Raw genomic sequence first — 23,028 nt, 5'->3', positions numbered from 1 at the left:
AGAAAAAAAAAAAACAATTAGGACCAGATGTAAACCTCCGGTGTTGAGCATGCATGCCTCAATGACCTTTTTTCTAGTTTTTTTCTCTTTCATTGCTTAATTCTGCAGAGCAACATGAATGCCTGACACAATAAGGACCGCAGCTACGAAGAATTAATTTAAACCTCTGAAAGCGCAGCTACGTCTAGACTGCTGGGCTTTACCGTGGCAAGGCAGCGGCACATGTTTCCGTAAGCCACGGAGAAGCTGGGCTCATCGATGGCCTTCTCAAAGACCAGGTCGATGACCCCTTTGAGTCTCTCCTCCGTGTCGATGGTGAGATCCGTCACCTGCTTCATCAGCTGGTTGAACTTCTGAGGCGTCAGCTTGTTCAGGATGCTTCGTACCTTCTTGAAGAGCTCCTGCGGAACAGTAATCGCAGTTTTCATCAGTCACACACTTTGTGGAGACTATTCTGAATCTACAGACGTATCTTTAAGACGAGAACCAGTCTAAATATTTATTATAGCTCAGTTATCTGAGTTTCTTCTCCTTGCCTGTGTCTTCTGCGCCTCTGTATCCTCTGCCTGGCTCTCCCTCTTCATGCCGGGTTTCCAGGCATTCGGTGCTTTTTTCAGCTGAACATCATCGTTAACTGACACGTTCATGATGATCTTCCTGGGTGGAGGTCGCCGTGCCCCAATGTTTATGAGCTGTAAGAGTAGAGGGTGCTATAACAGAAATACTGAGACAACACAGCGAAATGCAGCAGGAAGCCAAATTTAGCTTGTAATTCCAGCTGTTATAGTCCAATATCAGTAAATATTCAGCCTGGTCTATTAAAAAAGGCATATATCATTTAAATTCCATACTGGAAGGCAACACAATAAAATGAATACTACTTCTGCTAGCCACTATAATCTCTGGGGCAGAAGCAGGGAAGTCTGTGTGGGATCTTCTGAAGCACGACTCACTGCGGTGCCTCGTCCTCCCGTCATCGGCCTCCCAAAGTCTGCAAAAGCAGGTGTGAAATCAGGTCCTCTGGAAATCACCCTGGAGTCCACCACCCGAGATGGCAACTTGTTCTGGTTCATCTGTATGACACACAACACAAGCTGAACAGCAGGGGGAGCAGTGATCCGTCAGCGTGAAGAGCGTGAGCCTCAAACCCAGTGGTGCTCTAAAGGTGACCTGCTGGAAGTGACAGGCACACTACATTATCAGCCTTTGGATTATGAGTGCTCGCCGAACTGGTATTAAATCACGCCCTGCTTGTTCTGAAGGCCCTTCGGAGAGAAGTCAGAACCAGATGTGGAGGGGAAGAACGGAGGAAAGGAACGCGGGAGAGTGTGAGATAGTTGTGGGGGAGGAGGGGAGAACAAATCCAGCTCTTTGTTGTTCAGCTGTCCTCGACTTCCTCTCAACTCTCCTTTCCAAAGAAGTTTCACTTTCTCCCGCTGAGAAAACGAAACTCTGAGACTCTACCAATCTGCCGCTCACCAGTGTGGTTCTTCGTTTCGAAGAGGTGGAGGAGGGGCGTGCTCTTTTAACGCTGCCAACGATGACATAATAGCAAAGTGATTTTAATCAAAACAGCATTTCAGCAGGCCATATGCTCCACCCAAACGTGTCTGTGGATCCCAGGAACAAACCAAACTGGTGGAACTTTGATCCAGTTGACCCAACAAGGCTTTTAAAAAATTATTTTTGCCCAATCAGCGACTTCAAATCTAAATTAATGCACAACAATTACAAAGTTTCACGTTTCATCTGATAAAGCTGTAATACACTGCTCTATGCTGATTTAAACAACAAACTTATCTCAGTTATTAGAAGCACAGTGGCTGCTGCTCTGATCCGTGGCAGAACGGCAGATGCATTTCTGTTTCAAGAACTACTGCAGCCAAAATGACCAACTGTGCAGCGAGAATGACTGCAACAAATCTGATGATTATTAAATCATTTAAGGGATTATGTGTGTGTAAATACCAGAAAATATTTAGTAGTACTCACTCAAATATTTAAACTAACGGTTACAAACTAATAAGTCAGCGGTAGTTGAACTTTGGATAACATATTATGAAAATTCATTCATAATTTTCATTTCCATAACGACTCAAAGGAGTCAGTTATCTGCTAAGTATATAGGTTTAAGGTTTTAAAGTCAATATAATCTTTAAGTTTAAATGTATACAGCGGGACGTACCTTGTCTAAGACCACGTCACTGATCGGTGGGAGGCCCTCGGGTTTTTGGACGCAGGCAGCCATGAACTGGAAGCCTAACAGGAATTCTCTGCCATACTGTCGCTTCCCACAGGGATCAGCCAGGTCTGGACCGATGAGCAGGGTAGGAGATTAAAAATAATCCAAATAAATGTTACAGACAGCCAAGAGAGCGACTTTAACATTTCCAAAAACATTTAACGATTATAAAAAGGAATCACTGAGGTCCTTCTCACCTTCCATGTCCTGTGGCGCTCCCGGAACGTTCTCCTTGTCTCCAGGAGTGACTCCGCTGTCGCTGCTCTCCGTCTCCGAGATGTGGCCCGCTCCGTTCCTCATGGGCTCCAGCTCCGCCTCACCGTTTTCCTCGGGAGTGGCGGGCTTTCCGTCAGGCTGCGGGCTGCTGGCGGGAGCGGGAGCGGGGACGGGAGCAGCAGCCGAGGGGAAGAGCGACGGCAGAGGCGCGGGGCTGCAGCTTGGAGGAGCCGACTGAAGGGCCTGCTCTCCAGCAGGCTGCTCTACAACCTTCGGCTCGTCCTGGGGGGAGGTGAGACTCATTTATTTTAAAAAATACATATTTCTTTTGACAAGATAACATGTCTAGGTGGTTACTGTTCTGCTGTTCCCTCTGAACTTATTGTAAAGGTATAAAAGGGAAATAAAATGAGTTGAATATGATTTCAAACAAGAAGAAGCAGAATGGTCCAATAGGCTCATAGAAGCAGACATGATATTAGTAAAAACAGGAGGAAGCTGATATTCTTCTTACTAATGCAGCTGAAATGACATAAAATAAGGCAAAATGTGACTGCTGAATTCACAGATCCTAAATCTGTGTGAATGCTGACTCAGCAGCACTGTGGACACTTTTTACAAACAATTTCTGAATACCTTCAGCTTTTTAACCATTCATTTCATAAAATGTTCAGCATGGTTGGTGACTTTTAGTGTTTGTAACTTTTATACTTTTTATAATTATTTACCTTCATTTACAATTTTTTCCTCCATAAAAATACAGTGAGGTATTTTTAATTCCTTCGACTTCAGCATATTTGCTCCATTTTCCTTTTAGGTTTTAGCTACTGTCTGTGCCAATTTTAACTTTTAGCTAAGATTTTGTGCATTTAGGCTCTTAAATAATGTTTTGGGACATTCACACTGCAGCTTTTAGGCTCCAGTTTTGCTGATTTTAGCTTCAGTTATTGTTTTAATTTGACCAATTTAGTTGATTCATTTTTCAACACAATGCAGCAAAGTCATTCAGGTACCTGTGTCTGTTGTTGTTACTGTACAGTGTGTTCATGTCATGATTACCACACACACACACCTTCTGATCTGGTATGCAGGAAGCTAATGTGGAAAGATGGTTGTCGCTCAGCCACTCTGAGCGGCTCCAGAACATCTTGTCCTGACTAAAGTGCAAAACGATGTTTCGGATTGTATCTCAGATAAAAAAAGCCCCTGAAGGTGTAAGAATGTTTTACACACCCTTTTCAAAAAACTTCCATCCTTCTAAAGATTTATAGCTCTCACAAAGGGTTTGGTCAGCAAGTACATGTTCAGGTTTTCTTTAAGTGCTGAAACCAATGCATCCAATAATTTTCCTCTGGTTTCTTTCCGTCTGTGTACCCCTCTGTGTCTTGTGTGCACTTCTGTCAGTAATCCAAGTCAGTACACTGAGGATAAATTAGTATATTTTAGATTTAAGTTTCTAACCTTTACAAAGCAACTTGAAAAGAGCGAATTAAGCTGTTTAAAGCCGTTTGTTTGATTGCCGGTGTTTAGTGGTGTGAAAACTCTGCTAGTCTTAAGCAAACCCAATAAAGGAGCAGAAACAAGAGCGTACAGAGGCTACTTCACATACAGGAAGAACACTGAAGATGATGGATAACTTCTTGCTGCTTTTCTCCAACGATAACAGCGGCCGAGTCATTCATGTCTGCCTCCCTCTCCACACATGTGGAAGCACTTTCCACTTGAACTATTGCTCACATTGTTCCTTTCCCCATTCTCCCAAACTCACTGTCCCCCTTTTGACACTGTAGTTTGTTACTACGAACAAAATACCAGCCATTTGTCACGTCACATCAAGAGGCGACAAGCTTTTAAGAAACCAGCAAATAAACAAAACTGCGACTGTACTCTGTCATTTTTACCCAAAACTTCCACCTGAATCACAAAATGAGAACATCGTTTTCTGACCTCCTCCTCCTTCTGAGGTGTGTCTCCAGTAAAGATCACTTCATTTGGTTTTCTCCAGGTCTTTGGTACAGTGGAAGAAGTCTGATTAACTGCAAGGAAACAGAAAATGAAGTAACACACAATTAGCCAGTCTGCTAACAACCAAACCACGACAGATTTTAAAGTAATGAGAAATTATCTGTGTGTAGAAGTGCAAAAACCACCCTGATGTATAATCACCGAGGAGCTTTATGTCAATACTCTGGTGCAATGCAATAAAAAAGCAACAGATGTATTTAACAGCTACTATTTAGAAGAAATGAACATCAGACACATTACCTGTAGTGGGACTCTTCCTGGTAAGTGTCTGCTGCTGGGACTCAGTTTTGCTCTCATTAGAGCCACCTTGGGCCTCTGTCCCACCTCTGGTGAGAAGGTCTTTAGTGTCTAAGGTTTTGCTCAGCTCATCGGCCTCTGCTGTGGCCTGCACTAGAGGCGGAAGGCCGGGGGGGAGCATCACTGGCAAAGCTGGGATGGGGCTGGAGGTGAGGGTGACTGGCACCACAGCCACCGGCGACAGAGGGGACAGCGCAGCAGCAATCGGTACCTCTGGCCTCATGTTAGAAGGCAAAGTTTCAGAGGGGGAGGCGTCTCTGTAAGCAGGAGCAGACACCTGGGGATGGAGCTCAGCCGGGGGCAGGAGAGAGGGCTCATGAGCCACGGCATCCAGCTCAGTTCCAGAGTCCGCAAGGCCGTTCAGAGCCTTCAGAGCAGGCGACAGAGAAGCAGCTAAAGATGGTGGTGAATCTGTGAGAGGCTTGTCTGTGCTGGGCATCTGAAGTGTTACCGGAGACGGTTTGTTCTCCCCAACAGAGGTGGGGGGAGAGGAGGCCGAAGCAGTGGGCTCCCTGGCTGAGGGGGGTTCACTGGTGTTGGCCACGGCGTGTGGGAGAGCGGCGGCGGCGGTCAGCGGGGCAAGGAAGGGAAGCTCTGGTTCAACGGGGGCAGGAGGCTCAGATACAGGAACGCTGGCCTCCAGTCTCTCCAAGGGAGCTTCAGGCTGCACGAGCCCAGGAGAGGAAGACTTCTGAACAACTTGTTCCAGTTTTGGCATGTCAACTGGAAAGAGTAAGACAGAAACAAAACTCATTAAGTTAAGTCCAAATAAGACTTTCATCACCCAGTAATAACAGGCTTTAAAAGTATAATTTAAAAACAGTTCTTCTAATAAAAACAGTTAAAACCTTCCCCTTGTTTACAAGCGAGAAGTTCACAGACTCTACACTCATTGAAAATCAATGTTTTGTGATTGTGAGGTGTTCTAACACGAAGAAAACGGCCCCCGTAATGTCTGAGCATTTACTGTGTGAGCAAAAAGAAGAGAGAAGGCAATTTTATTCTTGCATTTTAGAATTTAAACATCAAATTAAATTAGGATTGGGCCATAGACTTAATATCAACTGCAGATGCACCCCTCCTTTTTTTGAGGAGGGGTGGGTTGGGTAATCCCTGTTCTCTGTACAGTAGCAGTCAGCTGCTTGTAGCCAAAAAAGAAAGCAAAGTTAAAGATCTGAGATTACTTTGACTTTTAAACCAAAGAGTTGCTCAAAACCTTTAACAATAAATACCACAGGTCTGTGCAACCAGCTCCGAGCTGATATTTGGAGCCACAGGCAGCGTTATCACACTGAGAATGAACACGTGGTTAAAGTCAAACAAAATGGCCTTATTGTTACAGCACGCGATATTTCAGAGAGTTGGAACCTGCAGGAATAATGTCTTGAACTTATTTTCCTGGTGGACAATCTCAGTGCATGTGAGGGACAGGAGGTCCGCGGATAACAGTTGTGTGACTAAAACAAGCATATTGTTGAAGTAGTTGCGTTTGTGTTTAATAACTTCTAACAGTCTGATCAGTACTGCGCCGACGGTAAAACAGCCACCATGACGCATCAACGGAGCTAATTAAGTCCCCCAGCTGATCTGTGGGAAGAAGTTTGATTTTATCTGGTTGTTATGAAAATTGTGGGCTATTTTATTGGCATGTTCGGCTGTTAATTGTCCTAAACATTAGGCGATGAAACAGCGAGGGAAAATTATCTTAGCTAAAATAATGGAAAATATCGTCCTATAATAAAACTTTCAACCCATAAACTCCAGTGGGCGATGGTTAATATATACGTTTAATTGCCCAAATCGAGTTAAAATTACCTGATAAAGAGTGCATCCCTACCTATCAAAACTTGCAAATAATATCTAAGAAAAAAAAAGTGAATTTTATGGCAGACCTGGCCCTGGTTTGGTGTCTGAAGCCCCAGTCGTCAGCGGCTGCAGGGGCTGCTGGGGCTGCGGGGGCTGTGGAGGCTGCTGGGGCTGCGGTGGTTGTGGAGGCTGCTGGGGCTGCGGTGGTTGTGGTGGTTGGGGTGGTTGGGGTATCTGCGGTGGCTCCAACATGTGCCCGCCGGGATGGGCTTGCTGTGGCTGAGGGGGTGGAGGCTGCGACGGCTGCTGCTGCTCCGGACTCTGGCTGCTGCTCAGCTGCTGCGATTTGAGGTAGAAAATGTGAGGATAATGAGGGTGCGGCCATAAAAACTAGCAACACACAAAACGAGAAAGAGGTGAAGGGATGTAGGCAAGCGAGCGCACAAATAAACAAGCCCAAGTGCAAGATAAAGCAAAAAATAAGGATTCCAACGAGGTATGGTTACATCAACAAGGCAACGGTGTTCGATAATACAAGAAAAGCAAGAAAGACAATGGGGATTAGTGCAGGAGGAATGGCAGGAGGAGGGTGAAAGCTCAGGACAATTTAAAGGACAGAGAAAGGTGGGTGGAAAAAGAAAGATAAAAAGAAAGGGGCACACAAGGACAGAGAAAAACAGGAAAAAGACAGTTAACACCCACAGAAGGACACAGGGAGGAATAAAGTCACAAACAGAATCCAGACAAGTTATCCACTTTGGAAATGGTTTGTCTTGTTGGGACTGTTCACTCCATTTCCAAAGTTACTCCGAGAACTATGCCAAACTAATTAAATTTATTTTTTGCAAGAACAGATTGAACTGTCTCAGCAAAAAAAAAAAAAAAAAAAGATCAGGAAATCAGCTTGGATTCTGTAGAAAGAGCAGAAGTATACAGACAGAGCAAACGCAACCTACTGTAGAAGACAGAGGGTGAAAACAAAGACAAGAGGTGTAAAATTAAAAGACGTGAACAAGATTATAAAAATGAAGCTCTGGCACCACCTCCACCTCTCAATGAATGATGAAGTAGATTACTGTCCTCCATGTGTTATATTTTATTACCTTCAACTCTCAAACAAATTATTAATGAAATGAATAATCTAATAATTCTTTTTCTATTACAGGTCTTGAATAAGAAGCCACAGGTTGTAGAAACCTCAGGCGTAAAGCCATCAGGCGTTCCTTTGCTGCCCTGCTGACCTCACCCACGACAGAGCAGAGAGGTCGCACTGAGACGACGGCTACACCAGGTGAGTGAGCTGCAGGGGTGTACCTGTGGTGGAGTAGGGGTGGTGGAGGGCGGGCCGACGGGAGGCGTTGAATTCCTGCTTCCTGAGCCTCCTGCCAAGATCTCATCTGTTATATCCTTGCCACCCTGATTGGGGTCACAAATACGGATCTGGGGGGGAAAAAAGCAAATAAAACCCACTGAAGTCTTACAGAGATCTGTATCAGCATTATATGAGCTTTTCTCTTCTGCTCTGAGTCGTAAACACCATAAAAAACAAGACGCACAAATATAGAAAAGGAACAACATCAGTCGCAGTGGTGCTTGTCTGGTGTCTCCTAATCGTAACGCTGAATTTACTGTAAAATATAAGAATAATTTGTTCTAATGTGTTTATATTTTATTTTTGTTTCACAAAAAAACACTAGTTGAGCCACAGAAAATCCTTCAGCAAGTGACAATTTAAATAGACTAAAAACCCAAATATTTTCACACTTTTTGCAAAAAAACAATCTTTTTTCAACATTTGTGTCAATAATAATAAATCAGTGCTGATTAAAAAATAATATAAAACATCTTTGTCTTTTTTGTAAACCTTAATATTTGCAAATAAGTGATCAGTTTAATAATGCAAACATTCAAGTACTTTAAGCAGCTTTATTTTCACATCTGTTAATCAATCAATGTCAAAATTTAACCCTAAATACATAAAAGAATATTAAAAATAAAGACTGTCAGTAGTTAGTACCTCAGTAAAGCCATTTTTAAATAGCAGAAGCCTGAAAATGCTGCATTAAAACATATTTATGGAGTAGCATCATGTATAAAGTTTCAAGCTTCACATGGAAAAGATCTTCAAAGATAAATTTATTTCCTGATAAGGATCGCGACACGTAAACAGAACAAAAGCTTTTGAAATCCCGATGAACTGGATCGAAGTTGAGAATATTTTTGTCAACAAAGAAATCATTAGATGCTACCTACAAACGTAGATAAGTCAAATATGACCCCTTGGGAAGAAAAAAGGTGTGAAAGCCCAAAGATACTCACTGTTTTCTTCTCACGCTTGGTTGCATGTTGTGTAGGCACTATGATGGGGGTGGAGGGGGGGTACAGGGACTGTCCTGGGTAGAAGGGTGGACCAGCTGTGGGGACGGGAGCAGGAACCGAGGGGGAGACTGAAGGGTGGTACCTGAGGGGATCTGCGTGAAGTTACAAAAACACCAAAGAAGAGAAGACATTTTAGTAAAAAGCGCGTTGATGTGGGCAAACGTGACTACTGAGCTGAACAGAGGTCAGCGGCGGTCAGCGAGAAGACTTACGGTACGGGGCGGGGTACTCCCCTGGTCCAGGACCAGGATAGAAGGTGCCAGAACCCGGAGGCTGCACAGAATACTGCTGCGGGGGTCCAACGAAGGGTGTACTGGGGCGATACTGTAAATATGGAAGATCATTCGAGACATCAGTGAGTAAACAACAATAAGCCTTCAGTGAGGGTCTGACTCAGTCCTTAAATGATGTCAAAGTGGAAAAACTGTTCATCAAAATAACTCAGACACAGAGACAGTATTTAGAGGTACCTAACTCTAGCAGGAGTGTGATTTAAATATTTCTGCTTACAAATATTTTAACTGGACAAATTATACTAATTAAAAGTGCACTTTAAATCTAATGCATGAGAAAATATATAGATTAGGTGTTGTGTAAAGACAAACACCATCCTGGTAAATGTTCATTTTTCCCCCCCATGATGCTTATTGAGTTTGATTTGAGTTTGAAACACGTAGATTTAAAACAGAAAATGGTTGAAATGTTTTTTTACTGCTGAATGGTAACGTTGGTCTAGCTCAGTTAAATAAATAAATCAATTTGAGTAAAAAGATCCACAGAAACCCTGGAACATCCTTACAGCCCTGCTTTACATTGTCTTTGAGAAAATATTGATTCATTGTATAATAAAAAGAAAATAACTCCACTATGTCAACAAAATAGCCTTTTTAGTGCCTTTAAAACTCCGAACACCCACGTGACTGTCCACATTGATTTTGATTGAGGCTGCAGTGGTTAAGGTACAGATCACTTTTCCTTCCTTTGTTAACACACATTTATTGGTCTACTGTCACAAACAAAGACCATAAAAACCGAGAATAACTTGTGGCTAAAAAAAAAGACTCTCTGCCTCTCTGTCTGACACCTACCAGCTCATTTGGAGTCCTGCTAAGTGGACTTGTTGCCTTAAACAAAGTCAAACCCCAGCTAAATTAGCTAAATTAGCTGGAAAAGAAAGTCTTGCTTTTCACAATCTGAGCTCTCATACAGCCTGTAGTACAGAGTTTCAAACAGTACGTCTGTAACCTACAGGCTGATCTCCTGAAAGGACTTATTAGTTATACTTGACATAAATCCAATTTTGTGAGTTTGTTGTAGCCCACAAAGCACTGACGGCAACTATTTCTGCCACTGGAACAGGGAAAAGACGTAATCACCTTCCTTTAACAAGGCACATTTTACAAAACGTCGTTTACATGACAAACACAAAACCTAAAGAATAATGGAGCAGAAAGTTCTTGACGTGTTTCTAGCAAAACTCTGTAGATTCAAAGTTTATACGGAGCTTCATAGAGACCAACTCCAAGTTTCTATTTAAATAAATAATTTAGATGATCTTTGCATCATGGAAAGAACCGTTCAGAAGCAGGTTTATTTTTCACGTGCAACTAATTCCTGTCAATTCAATCTCATCATCTTCAGAACAGAACATTTCTGGTGCAGAATCATAATCAATAGAAGCATCTGTTACGTTTAAAGACCTGAACCAGAACAAGCTCCATTAAATAAAGCAGCCTGAAGTGTGTTTGTTGTACCTGTGGGATGTAGTACTGGGTCGGCTGCGGGGAAGGAAAAGGCATTGGTGCCATGGTCATCATAATTGGTTGATTAGTAGGATAGACGGTAGCCGTGGGAGTCTGGGAGCCGGGTCGTATGGAGGGTGTGTTTGTCGGGATGGTGGGCCTTGCAGTCTGCATCGGAGGCCTCTGAAAGAACTGAGGGGAACGTGTGAGAAAGAAAGAGACAGAAACAGGAAGATGCATCAGATATTTCTTCGAGGCAGCAGCTTCTCATCTCAGCTCGTTTTTCAGACGTCTACAAATATTCTCCACAGTGAGCTTTAGGTTTTCATCATCCCACAAAGAGCCTCAGAGCCCCACGACTCTATTTATGGGTATTTCCACATTCATCTTATTGAATTAAAGCTACTCTTAGGAGCCAAATGCAGAATGATTTTTATGAACGTGGACACATTTACACTGTTACCTCCGTAAACAATCTCTGATCTCCTGCAGGATTTACTGGATTAAACGTCTCTTTGAAGTTAGACCATTTATTTCAGGAGGAAAGCAAAGTTAGGAATCAGCTCAACAACGTCCAAAGAAGGGCCTGCATTTAACGTTTTCTACAGACTTTTTTCAATCATCCAACAAGAGTCCTTACCAACAGGACCATACCATAAACTAACAGGTTGTAACTGTGACCAGGATTTAACCAGGAAAGATTTGACCTGATTATAAACCATCTGCGTTCATAAATCTGCATTCTTGTCAAGGACGTTTTGTGACTATCTGACAATTTTCTTTTTCTGTCCAGTCATGTTTGAAACCCTCACTGACCGCAGTACAGTGCTATTTTCTTAATTTATTCATTTCTGATGGCTCCTTTTTACTAAGGCAAATGGAAACAAAATGAAATCAACTACAGTCGCATTTTAATGCAATACTTACCTAAGAGTGTGTAGATGTCTTAAACGTTCATGATTAATACTTAAAAACAGAACTTTGCCTCAGTTCTGGTGTTCTACTTACCAGAAAATATTTCTGTGTGATGGATGGTAACAAAATCTACTTATAGTTGAATATTTTATGGAAGACTTTGGACTTTTATTTTATCTTTTTTAATTAAAAGTGAAGACAGATCCAATTGTAGTTTCCTGCAGAAACTAGGACTGTCTTTTTTTATTCTTTTTACCAGGACCAGGTAATGACTCCAAGCTGTTTTCTAGCTGTGCTTTTCCAGTCAAGATGCTGTTTTTTTTTAATGTAACACCTCCCGTCCACCCCTCCCATAAAAAGGAAAAGAAAACAAAAACAACTCTTTCTGCCGTTGCAGTTTATCTTGAAAGGATTATAAAGTAGAAACTGGACCAGATTTACTGACTGAACACACCGGACCGGTGAAGGAACATAAAGATCCCTGAAGCCTCTGTTTCATCCGAGCATTTTCAGCTGAAAACATTAAGACCGCCTTCTCTGCTTTCAAACAGTTTGTTGTACTATATTAATTAGCCCAAATAATTACAGATGGATTTGAAGACTGATTTTATCTAAAATGCCCATTCCTACCAGAAACCCTTAAAACTTTCCATTTCACCATTTCTGTCTTTTCACTTTGTGAGAAAAACGTAGACTACCCAACTGTAGCAAATAAAACCTACTCAACATCTTCACTTTTCTTTTTTGTGCCCGAGCTGCTCAACAAACTTGACGTTCTGCTTGAATGTGGCACGTCTCTGTTCATCATACAGCATTTTTTTTGGGTCCATTATGGAGTTTAAAAAACAGAAAACACAGCAAAAGCAGCAAGACTGACTTCTGTGAAACACACTTCACTGCTTCAAGGTTGAAAATCTGGCGCGGTCTGTGCAGAAAGCACATAAAGTGTCGCACTTTGTGCCATGCTAGAAGACACTACCAACAGCTGTGACAGCGAGCTCAGACTGGGAAAACGCAAACCCAATCACAGTTTCCCCCAAGTGAAGGCGAGCAGGATAAACAATGCTGTAAAGCTGTCTAAAAATACCCAAGAGGGAAATTACCTTTAACTTATTAAAACAGACTCAGGGACTTTATTGTAAATAGCTTAGTGAAAATCTGGGAAATGACCAGGAAACTGTTGATTACCAGCCACCAGAAGGCAGTCTCAGGATAACTGCTGGCTAAGCAAGAAATGAGTATACAGACGAAACAACTTTAAAACCGTCAACAAAAGGGAGCTTTCCAACTTAGGCTGAAAACAGTCACTAAAAAACACTCAAACCATTAAACATGCTCAATAAAACAAGTTTTTTTCAGGCACATTTGTCATATAAACAAGCAAAACATAAATCTAAAAAGGGAATATAGAGAATCTCTCTTATAAGGCATGCAATTCTTTTATTCTCATTAAAGAGGAGTGATGAATGGAGTGGGTTGGTTTTTTCTTTTTTAAACACAAAATTATGCACCTATAAAGTCCAGGAATGATCATCTACAGGAAAGGAGACAGGACATGGGGATAAAATGATGATAAAAGACCTGTGAACTGATTAGACACTGCAGTGAAGATGAGGGGGAGGGTAACACAGGGTTGAAAGGTCGGGGTCATTTCAGGATGACCCTCATCATGCCATGCATCTCTGCAGAGTCTTGACACAGAGGTAAGGTGATGTTACCTGGATGGGCCTGAATCCTCCCTGGGGTATTGAAAGCAGTAAAGAGAGAAAAGCCAGTGGGAGGACAAACTGGTGAGATTTAAACATCCACACAAACACACAGGAAACCAACAGTTTCCCTCCAAATAACACAGAGACGGCTTCAGAGCTGCTCGGATGGACGACTGCTTTGTGTTTGAGTAGGTGGTGACTTGGAGGAGGAATCGGTCAAAATCACCAGTCATTCATTGCCTGGTGTCATGTGAGGTCCTGACAGGACATGCACAGCTGTTTAAGTCTCTAAACACACTGGTACGATTCGCTCAGGGGGATCAAGTTTACCACGATGGATAAAGTTCAAATTGTAAAAGAAGCTGAAACCGTCATGCACAAAACAATTAAAAGTGTGCTTCAAGTAAGGTTCCTGTTACAACACAAAGTCCACCCAAGTGACTTAGTGTCTTATGCTCAAAACACTCACCTTTACAGGGAATGGATTATAATTTTTAAAATGGTTTTGGGAGCATTTATTTGGGTGTCTGATGTCTCCACCAACTCAAAAACTGTTTAAAAAAATCCAACCAAGACACTGTTTTTGTTGTTTTTTTAATTAATTTTTCTGTTTTTTATTGTAAATGTCTGATTCAGTAAGCAGTTCAGGTGTGATACTTCTTCAGCTCAGAGAGGAATTATCTAATCCCACTTTTATTTTTATCATTTTTAACTTTAAATCAAGCCACGTTCACTGCGTGTCAGAACTGAGTATTTTTCATTGCTACTAACTGCAAGCTGTCATTGGCAGGAACGTTTATGGAAATGATATAAATGGAAAAAAAATAAGTTTGTTTTGACCCTTTACTGTTATGTTAATTCAACTTGGGCCGGTTTTATTAAACAGAGGAGTGTGAATAAACTGCAAACAAAGAAAAAGAAAATACTTGAAAATAAACAGCCTTTCAAGTATTTTCCTATGTGGTAGTGTACGCTCTCAGGGTAAATACTGTGTAGTCTTTCAGAAAAGGTAATAACATTTACAATTTATTGTTGGTAATTTGCTTTAAAGCGTGGCGGAGGGGGACCTTCTCTGACATGAATACTGGTAAACCTCTGATAAACAATCAATCATGCAAATAATCGCCCTACTTTCTCATTCCGACGTGCGGTTCATGTCAGAGGTAATATATTTCTAAAATCATGATGCGACACAATCAGCATCAACAATCACTTCTTTTCAGGCTTCATTATGGAATTTATTGGTGACTGATGCCACTTCTTTCCTCTGACAGACCAGTAATTTAGCTTTAAATTAGAAGTGTCTAATAACAGAAAATGTGCTAAATTTGACTCCACTGTATTTAAGAAACAATAACCTAAAACTGACAAGGTGTGAGCATGTTGTTGTCCTCGTTAAACAATGAATGGTTCAAGGAAAAATGCTGACAAAAAGGAGTGACACTTTTCCTGTTTAACTCCCACAAAAAGGTCCTATTCACGAGTACAGTTTCGATCATTAGAGAAAGTTATTACCAGGAAAAGCAGAGAAAACAATGATTGGTTGTTTTAGTGGAGAATAATTTCCCCAATGCACTTCAAATCCGCTGAAGTCCTTCTAAATCTGATCCATAACTGGGGACCGATTTTTCTGGCCAAATCAATTTTCTCATCTTAACGCGTCTTGTTCTGTGCGTCGAGTTTGTTTCAGCAGGACAATGGCCGTTTTCTTCATGAGCATAAAGGGTCTCTGTTCGGCTTCATCTGCTTTCCGATTCTACTTCCGCGGTGACACAAGAAATCTCAGCGCCGGTTTGTGACAGCCAGAGCACGCACTCGAGTGTGCGTGCACACACTATCAGCAGCGAACACGCCCGTTACACTTTGACACGGTACTATTATTAGTCTGTTTAAAATGTGTCCACACAGAAACATCCAGAAGGTGAGGATGTCAGACAGGCTGGGCTCGAGGAGCACAGACTTAAATAACACATCAATCTTGTGGAGGGCAGCTGCGTGAATCGTCACAGTATGAATCAACAAACAAAAACGAAATCTGGAAGCCACATGGGCTGAATGTCAGAACGTAGACATGTGAGACTCCTAGCATCCACGGGGTAATGCATCATTATCACAAACACTGACACGCCAAACATAAAGACATTAACATGCCCTTCAAATCCTTATGATGTGTCAAATGTCTGAACACGGTCTGGTTCCTAGATTACACACATGTCAGCCGGGAACGCCGACGCTGAGACACTGAAACCAACAACATGTAATCAATCCTAGCTGTTCTTATATTTGTTCAACCTGAACACCAAACATTCATTTTCTCTGCAGAATAAGGAATGATTGCCACTTCTGTAGATGCGACACAATCAGCAGAAAGCTGAGAAACTCAGGAAAGATTGTTTGAAGAGCAGATTTCTAAAATAAAGATCACACGTGAAACAAGTAATAGATAAAATATCACGAAACAAAGTCTTGAACTGCTTTTAAAGGCATCCCTCCTTAAAAGAAACAAACCTGCTAAGTTTTAAATCAGGAGGAATAAATTTAAATATCTGTCTGAATAACTAAGTATCCTTATCCATGGCCAGCACCAGGTTTTTTAAAGGTAATTCTAAAATCATTTGCTCTACAAACAAAACTAAGTTAAGGTAATTTTCTTGAAAGTGCACAAGAAATATTTCCACTGAGAAAAGCCAGCTTTTATTTTCACAACTCCTGAGGCCCAGCCAACAAATGACAAATGATGAAACGAGCTGAGAAGTTTTTACTTTGACCTGCTTCATTCTTAGAACGACAGAAAAGCAGGTAAGTTGTACCGACCGCCTTGAAACAACGACTCCGTGGTGCCTGGACAGAATGATTCTCCTAATGTCTCCAAAATGTTCTTCAAATGACCAATCAAGCAAACGATAAATGCTCGACTACGAACAGAGGCACAGAGGAGCACGCTGCTTTATTTAACCGATATAATTAAATAACCCACAAGCACTTCTGTCTACCAGCACACACAATGTCATAAAAAAAACCTTTAACAAAATTTTGAACAATAATTTTCCCTCTGATTTGATGTCAGACATGAGAACCAACTGATATCTAGAGCTGATTTCAAGCTCGAACACCTTTTCTAATCAAGGCCTCAGAAGGAAAACCGTTCTGACAAAACTATTTTACAGAACGGTTAAACGAGAATCTAACATTTCCACCCAAAAGTAAAAACTGAACGTACTACTGAGCTCTAGGAGTTAAATCGAATAATATACGCTTAAAGTCCTGCAACTTCTTGCCTTCGAGTGCAAGGCCAAGGAGCTGAAAGGCATGACGACATTTAAATAAGCAAAAATCAACAGTCTTGGCTTTCTTAAAAACCAGCGGCACAAGAACACCTCGTGAACATTTTAATCTTTAAATCTGTTTCCAAAACACTTAAAAGCTTTTAAATCTGATGTTTTTAAAGCAACAGTAGACTCCCCACAAAAAAAAGCCCTTTTTGGCAACGAGGACCAGCAAAACGCTTTGATGGCGATGATGCAAAAGGGGGAGCAGAAGGGTCGTTCAGCGGGGGTAAATTACCTGATGGTGGGTTGGTCGAGGGCCCGTAGCAAACTGGTGGGGGAGGGAGGAGAGGTCCAGTGGGGAGATTGAAGCAGTGATGGCAAAGCGGGGAGAACAGAGAGCACAAGAGAGACACAGTTACGGCAGAAGATAAGCGATGGAGGCAGACGCTTGAAAAACACAAACACATCAACGCAACAAAACTTCACAGGACCGGTCCTCAGGCATAACATTTAATCTGAACAGAAACCCAGCTTTTCTTGTGCTTACAAGACAAGTCAGAGATTCTAACACATAAATACATATTTATATGTACATAAATATATGTAATTTGATGCTTAGGATCCCTTTCTGCTGAAATAAAAAGATCTTTTAGTCTGTGTGGTGGGCTTTATCTATGTAAACACACCGTTTATAAATATCTGCCGACAGATCTAGTTTGGTTTTCACTCCTGATGGATGCTCAGCAAGAGTCAGGTAAGATTTATGAATTATTCAAAGACATTATCATATCTTGGTATTTTCCATCGGCCTTTCATGGTGAGATGTTCTTCAGGAGGCTTTAGAGAATTTGGCCAATCTGAAACAACTTCCTTCAGTGCAAAATTAAATAGTCAAAAATCCCACACAGCAGTATTAAACAGAGTGAACTGTGTAAAGATGAAGATTCACTACAGTTTCTAAATGAGCAGAGATTTGAGGATGGAGGAAAAACTAGTTAAACACTGAATCTAAAGAACGATAATGTTGTGGCTTCTTTTTCTTCATGCTGATCAGGGATGTGTGTGACATTAACATTCCTAGACTTTTTCATTTTTATGTGTAAACAACCATTGACACTGCAGGTGACAAAATCTGCCAGATATCACCTAAAGCCTACACCCTGATGACTGACGTGAACTCTTCTTTCTTTATATTGAGACTATAATCTTCTTGATTATTAGTGGTTTATGTCAACAGTTGAGAGCTACTAAAATAATTACACGGCAGTAACAATGGACGAGTAGAAAAACGACACGAGCACAAACTTGTTTCATTTGTGTTATCAGCGATAAGAACACCCACAACGAGCCCATTAGGAACAATACGACCTCATTAAATCAATACAGCCCGTGTTTAAGTGCCTCGCCAGCAAAATCAAACTAAGATCCGTCAACAGCTGGTAAGTTCTTAGTAGTCTTCCTTTTATTGTTCACTCTGTCACACATCTCTGTTTTCAGAAACATCAAGGAAGCGCAGAAACTCTGGAGGAAAGTCCGCCGGAAAATCCAGAAAACGGAGAGAAACTCACCGGGCGACTCTGTGGCTGCGCATTCATTGGCTGTGTTGGGGCAGAATACACTAAAGGACCGGAGCCAGCGTTTTGCCCAGGGTTGTAGGGAGACTGTCAAAAAAAAAAAAGAAGAAGAAGAAAGTTTGTTAAATAGTGACTGAAAATGTGCTGCAATCAATAACATTTCACTGTAAAGGACACATTTTAGAACAAAACGCCAACCATCGGAGCGCTAACCTCTGCTGAACGGGGATGGGAGAAAGTGGGGTTTATGTGCTCCAAAGATAATTGGTACCTTCAAGCACAGCAAATCCCATGTTCTTTCATTCTTCATCTAGTGTGGCAGAGGAGGGTTTAAGCAGATTTTCTCTGTTTCTTTAAGCTGCTGCTGCCGTTAATATGATGACTGAAGTTTGTGCTGGCTGACACGGCTATTTATAGCAGGCTGGCGAGTGACCTGAGCTGCTTTGGGGTGAGGCAGTGGGCCAGTAGGCTAGAATGATAAAGTGGAACAACTAGATTCCTCACAAGCACAGTCACATTCTTCCAGAGATGCTGAGTCACGGTGTCAACATGCCTGGAAGTGAGCTCAGCACGGCGGCAGCGTCACTGTCTGACGTGTTCGAGAATAATGAATGTTACTTTTATCAAGGTACGGTCACAAAATGGTAATGGGCTATTCAAAAAGGATGAAATAAATACCCTGACTGAAGGTGAGAACTGTGAATATAATATTTAACACTCCTGTTTTGTCGCTCCCAGTTTTGTTGCCCAATCTTAAACTTCATCACATGTAGTTGAAAACAAAATACTGGAAGATAAACATTGGAATACTAACCCTAATTACCCTCCCAAAACTTTATCCTTCTTTCAAATAGACTCTTAAATAAACAAATCCCAACCTGCTCACACACCTTTCACCCAGAACAATGGAGGAGGACAGGTTTTACACTCCTACCCACTTTTTCTTAAACTCTACTCAACAAATCAAAATCTAAAAATCCTAAAAAACAGAAGAAAAACGATAAAATCCCATTTGTTTTTTATCAGTTTGTTATGGTGTTCCACAGCGAAGAACCCCCTCCGAAGCATCATATCAAAACAAAACTCAGTCTGGAAAGGATAAAAAAAGGTACAGTTTAAACTCTCTTCCAGTGTGGTCAAAAAATAAAAATATCATGAATGTTAAAACCTGCTTGTCTGTGTATTCAGAGCCTAATATGAGTGCTTCTTATTTGATCTGAATCCTAATCAACATGAAGGAACTAGGATGAGATGTGTGTTTGTTTACAGGCAGATGTGGACAGGAATCGCTCTCGTATTCAGCGCTGATGACCTCATCTTTCTGCTCAAAGTGACAGTGTTCAGCCACATTTAAAATCATTTCCGTCACAGCTTTATTCGTAAAACCCGTGTGATGAACAGATACCAGTGAGCGTGCGGTATTTGTCATCTGTGCAGGATTAGGTAGCACACACTGGCTGAGTTGTAAGAATTTCAAACAGCATGATAAATTTCCTGTAACTTGTCACCCTGTCAGAAAACTGTATTAAAGGTGTGGAAGTGCTCTGTGGTTGCTGCAAGAACACTGCTATTCTGCATGTTTACTGATCTACTTGTGTTGGGAAAGAAATACACAAATAAACCTTTGACTGGATTCCTGCACATGAAGATTTAAATAGCATCACGACCACAACTGTAACTTGAGAAAATCGTGACCTTTTTATTTCTGAGAACACCAACAGACAAATAGTGAGATCAAAGGATAAAGCACAAAAAAAGTTTTCAGATAATTTAAGCATCTGAATTTCTTTCAGTCTAACAAACACACTGAGATTTATTTTAAACAAAACGGAGCAAGACTGAAGCAGAAACTAAAAACGGTTTATATTTAGAAAGCAGAATTTGCAGCTCAAATGTTTTTATTTGAGTCACTGAGAAAAAAAAGTGGGTGTTGCAGCTAATAATTACAGGAAAATCCATGGAGTAGGTCAATCTGAACACTGGTTTCTCTGACCGTAGGTGGAGCTGCTCTGTTTTTGTGACCAGAGCAGTTTAAATGTGCGGTTTGTTATTAGTGATATGCAAATGTTACTGGAGTTTCAAACTTATAATTTGTTAAAGAAAGCCACGGGGCTGCTCATTCAGACATGAAACCAACTCTGAGTTCTCAGATTAATAGAAAAGGCAGGGATATGTGACTTTAAATCTATTCTGATCAAACACTATTCCATCAAATCAGCTCGTGATTCTCTGTTAAACAGAGAGAATACGAAAATGGTTTTTATTATAAAACCAGATTTAAGAGAAATGTTTGCTAAGCGGCACATATTTTTAACAAGTGTTTAAACTAACTGAGACTTACCTGCTTAAAATACAAAAAACTGTTATATAATTATACAATAATATACAGCACAGATAAAAAAATGAATGAATATGTGACAGACTCACCCCTCCGCCTGCCTCCCAGCCCTTAGGGTAGCGATACGGGGAAGCTGTGGGTACGGATACCTGAGAGAGCGCCGGCGAGTGGGCATGACCAGGCGGGGTTCCCGCCAAGTTCGGGTGTCCCTTTGTGATATCGGGACCCGTGAATGTAGGACCGGCATGTCTGGGTACCTGCGTGACAAAAAAGAAGAAGAAGAAGAAGAAGGCCAGTTAGGCAGCGACACAAAATAAGATGTGACAGGGAGGAAGAGCAGAGTGGGACTGGACAGATGATTAGTTCCCCCGCCTGCAGAGGAGTGGAAATCAAGCACTCAATCAGAGGTGTTATTCCCCGTACGGGGAGGTGAAGACCTGCAGTCGATGAAGCCTTTGGTAGCTGACAAAAGACTGACACAGCAAGCAGCAGAAACTGCATCATGAAAGGATGCCGAGACCTCAGACAGTTCAGTAATCACATTACTCATCTGTGATAGACCGAGGGCAAGTGGTGTAATAAAAATAACCAGGTCAGGCTAAACAAGGCTCCCTGACAGAGGAGGGTTCAGGGTTAACGACAGCAGTACTGTATATTAAATTATTCAGAACAGATGAGAATACCTCAAACACATCAGGCTGCATCTTTTTTTTCCTGCTAAAGCCGAAGGAAAAAAAAACCCCTCAGAGATCCTTATTTTTCATTTTACAAATAAAGCCTGATTGACAAGCTGTTGCACTTAGAGATATATTAAAATTATACTATTTAACTAACAAACACGGGCATTGGCGAGTGACATGAGCACGGTTGTGTTGAAGCTGAAGCTGCTCTGGTGTCAGGATGCTGAAAGAATTGCCCTGAAATATTTCATTCAACAGCTGAGCCGTTTTCAATGATTTTAAAAATGAAATTAGTAATTAAGAAAGTGCTGTGTCGCTCTTATACAAGATGAAATAAAATAAGTACAACAGGAAATCTCAAAGACTTTTTGCTTTCAGAGAGGAGGGAGTATACCGTTCACTCGCCATGGTGGCTGAGCAGAAAGGTGCACAAATTGTGCCCAGGTTTGACACTGGTTGCTGGGAAACAGTGAAGTTATCCAGGAAGTATCTGGTTTTTCTGCTGCAGAACTGAATGCAGGACATATTTGTCAGACTGTCAGGAGAAAGTCCTGGCATGACTTCTATGAATGCGGAGAAGGAGACGAACAGCAGCTAAAATTCAGGAGATCCAGAGTCTGCAGCGTTCAGGCACCAAACTGAAATTAATCAGCCTAAAAAAAATGGAGGCCTGACGCTGTTTGTTTGTTTATATGCCTCAATAAACTGTATGATGCTAACAATGTGTGCTGGGCAACTGTGATCTTCAATCCCTCAAAACATCACTCCAACTAGAACTGTCATCAAGAGCCAAGATAAACACGAGCAAGGATCTGTTTTGGAAAACTTTCCAAGCACTACAATACGAAGTTTGATTCCATTACAATTTTGGAACGTTTTATCTTTTCCCTGAAGCACAAAATGTCCCTTTTCTTTCAAACTCAGTCTGGATTATTGAAGCAAAAAGGCCTTAATCCAGGCTCTGTGATGATATGGGAATATTTCTGTGCCTTTGTAAAAGTATTTAATACTTCTTTGATGGTAGCGTGAATACAGAAAAGTACACAGAGTTTTTAAAGTGACCTATGATACGTCCAAGGCCGCATCTTTCCCAAGGATGCTGACATTTTATTTCTTCAATAAAGGCAACTGAAAGCCCCGTTCTCCAAGCGTTAGAAAAGGCCGGTGAAATAAAGGCCTACAGATACGGGACTGAATTGCTTCCAGTCCTCTTTGTCCCCTGTAGACAATTTGCAGAGGTTTCTGAAACAAAGAAAAGTTATAACTCCACCTCATTCTGTTGCACAACTGAACATGCTTTCGTTGGAAGAACAGAACAAAATTAACCCCTGAAGTGCTTCGTTGCTTTCAGTAGCCTTAAAGGCAGAGAACCTCCGGTGTTGTGAGGATCAGTGTGACAAAAACCGTATGCTGCAGACCTGAAGAGCAGCAACGAACTGGAAAAAACTCCTACTTTTTTTAAGATTTGGCACTGCATTAAGTCACCAGATGTTACTGCTAATATAATCTACTGTATCTACAGTACGTCTCCTTGTTGCATCCCTACGGCTTCTCCGCATGGCCCACTTTCCTCGGATGACCTGGGATAAAAAGCCTAGCTGCTGTTGCCAGGGGAGGAGCCTGCTCCACTTCAGGCCGGCAGCGCGTTCTGACAACATACAGTAGAGTGTGACGGGGTGGGGGAGGGGAGGTAAGCGGCTGTACGGCGAGCGTACGTGAAGAGAAAGAAGGGGGGAAACGGGAGTGACTGGGTAATCCGCGCGTCCACTGCGCGGAGCAACCGTCTCACGCCACGAGTGCCGTTTATTTCCACCAGTGTCATCATTCTTGCAGCGT

The 23,028-nt window shown here is 41.7% G+C and overlaps 1 protein-coding gene across 6 annotated transcripts in view; it reads right to left on the bottom strand.

The window, feature by feature from the left end:
* The window catches only part of eif4g3a (eukaryotic translation initiation factor 4 gamma, 3a), a 54,216-nt gene that overhangs the window by 15,755 nt on the left and 15,433 nt on the right, over window positions 1–23,028 (bottom strand). For 2 of the 6 annotated variants that reach the window (XM_037975056.1, XM_017408745.3), the window contains exons 3-18: window positions 20,602–20,769; window positions 18,169–18,261; window positions 16,896–16,928; window positions 13,341–13,361; window positions 10,720–10,899; window positions 9,178–9,289; window positions 8,906–9,057; window positions 7,901–8,026; window positions 6,673–6,925; window positions 4,724–5,503; window positions 4,406–4,494; window positions 2,440–2,740; window positions 2,186–2,310; window positions 954–1,073; window positions 537–692; window positions 204–401 (exon numbers count right to left, since the gene is read on the bottom strand). In XM_037975056.1, the coding sequence (XP_037830984.1) occupies window positions 204–401; window positions 537–692; window positions 954–1,073; window positions 2,186–2,310; window positions 2,440–2,740; window positions 4,406–4,494; window positions 4,724–5,503; window positions 6,673–6,925; window positions 7,901–8,026; window positions 8,906–9,057; window positions 9,178–9,289; window positions 10,720–10,899; window positions 13,341–13,361; window positions 16,896–16,928; window positions 18,169–18,261; window positions 20,602–20,769 (2,907 nt within the window). The remainder of the gene's footprint in view (window positions 1–203; window positions 402–536; window positions 693–953; window positions 1,074–2,185; window positions 2,311–2,439; window positions 2,741–4,405; window positions 4,495–4,723; window positions 5,504–6,672; window positions 6,926–7,900; window positions 8,027–8,905; window positions 9,058–9,177; window positions 9,290–10,719; window positions 10,900–13,340; window positions 13,362–16,895; window positions 16,929–18,168; window positions 18,262–20,601; window positions 20,770–23,028) is intronic. The other 4 variants (XM_037975058.1, XM_037975057.1, XM_017408746.3 and 1 more) reach the window with 3 other exon arrangements.

Source organism: Kryptolebias marmoratus, linkage group LG4 (assembly GCF_001649575.2).
Source record: "Kryptolebias marmoratus isolate JLee-2015 linkage group LG4, ASM164957v2, whole genome shotgun sequence".
NCBI classification, from domain to species: domain Eukaryota; kingdom Metazoa; phylum Chordata; class Actinopteri; order Cyprinodontiformes; family Rivulidae; genus Kryptolebias; species Kryptolebias marmoratus.
The sequence above is the reverse complement of the archived record's forward strand: the minus strand, read 5'-3'. Positions and strand labels throughout refer to the sequence as shown.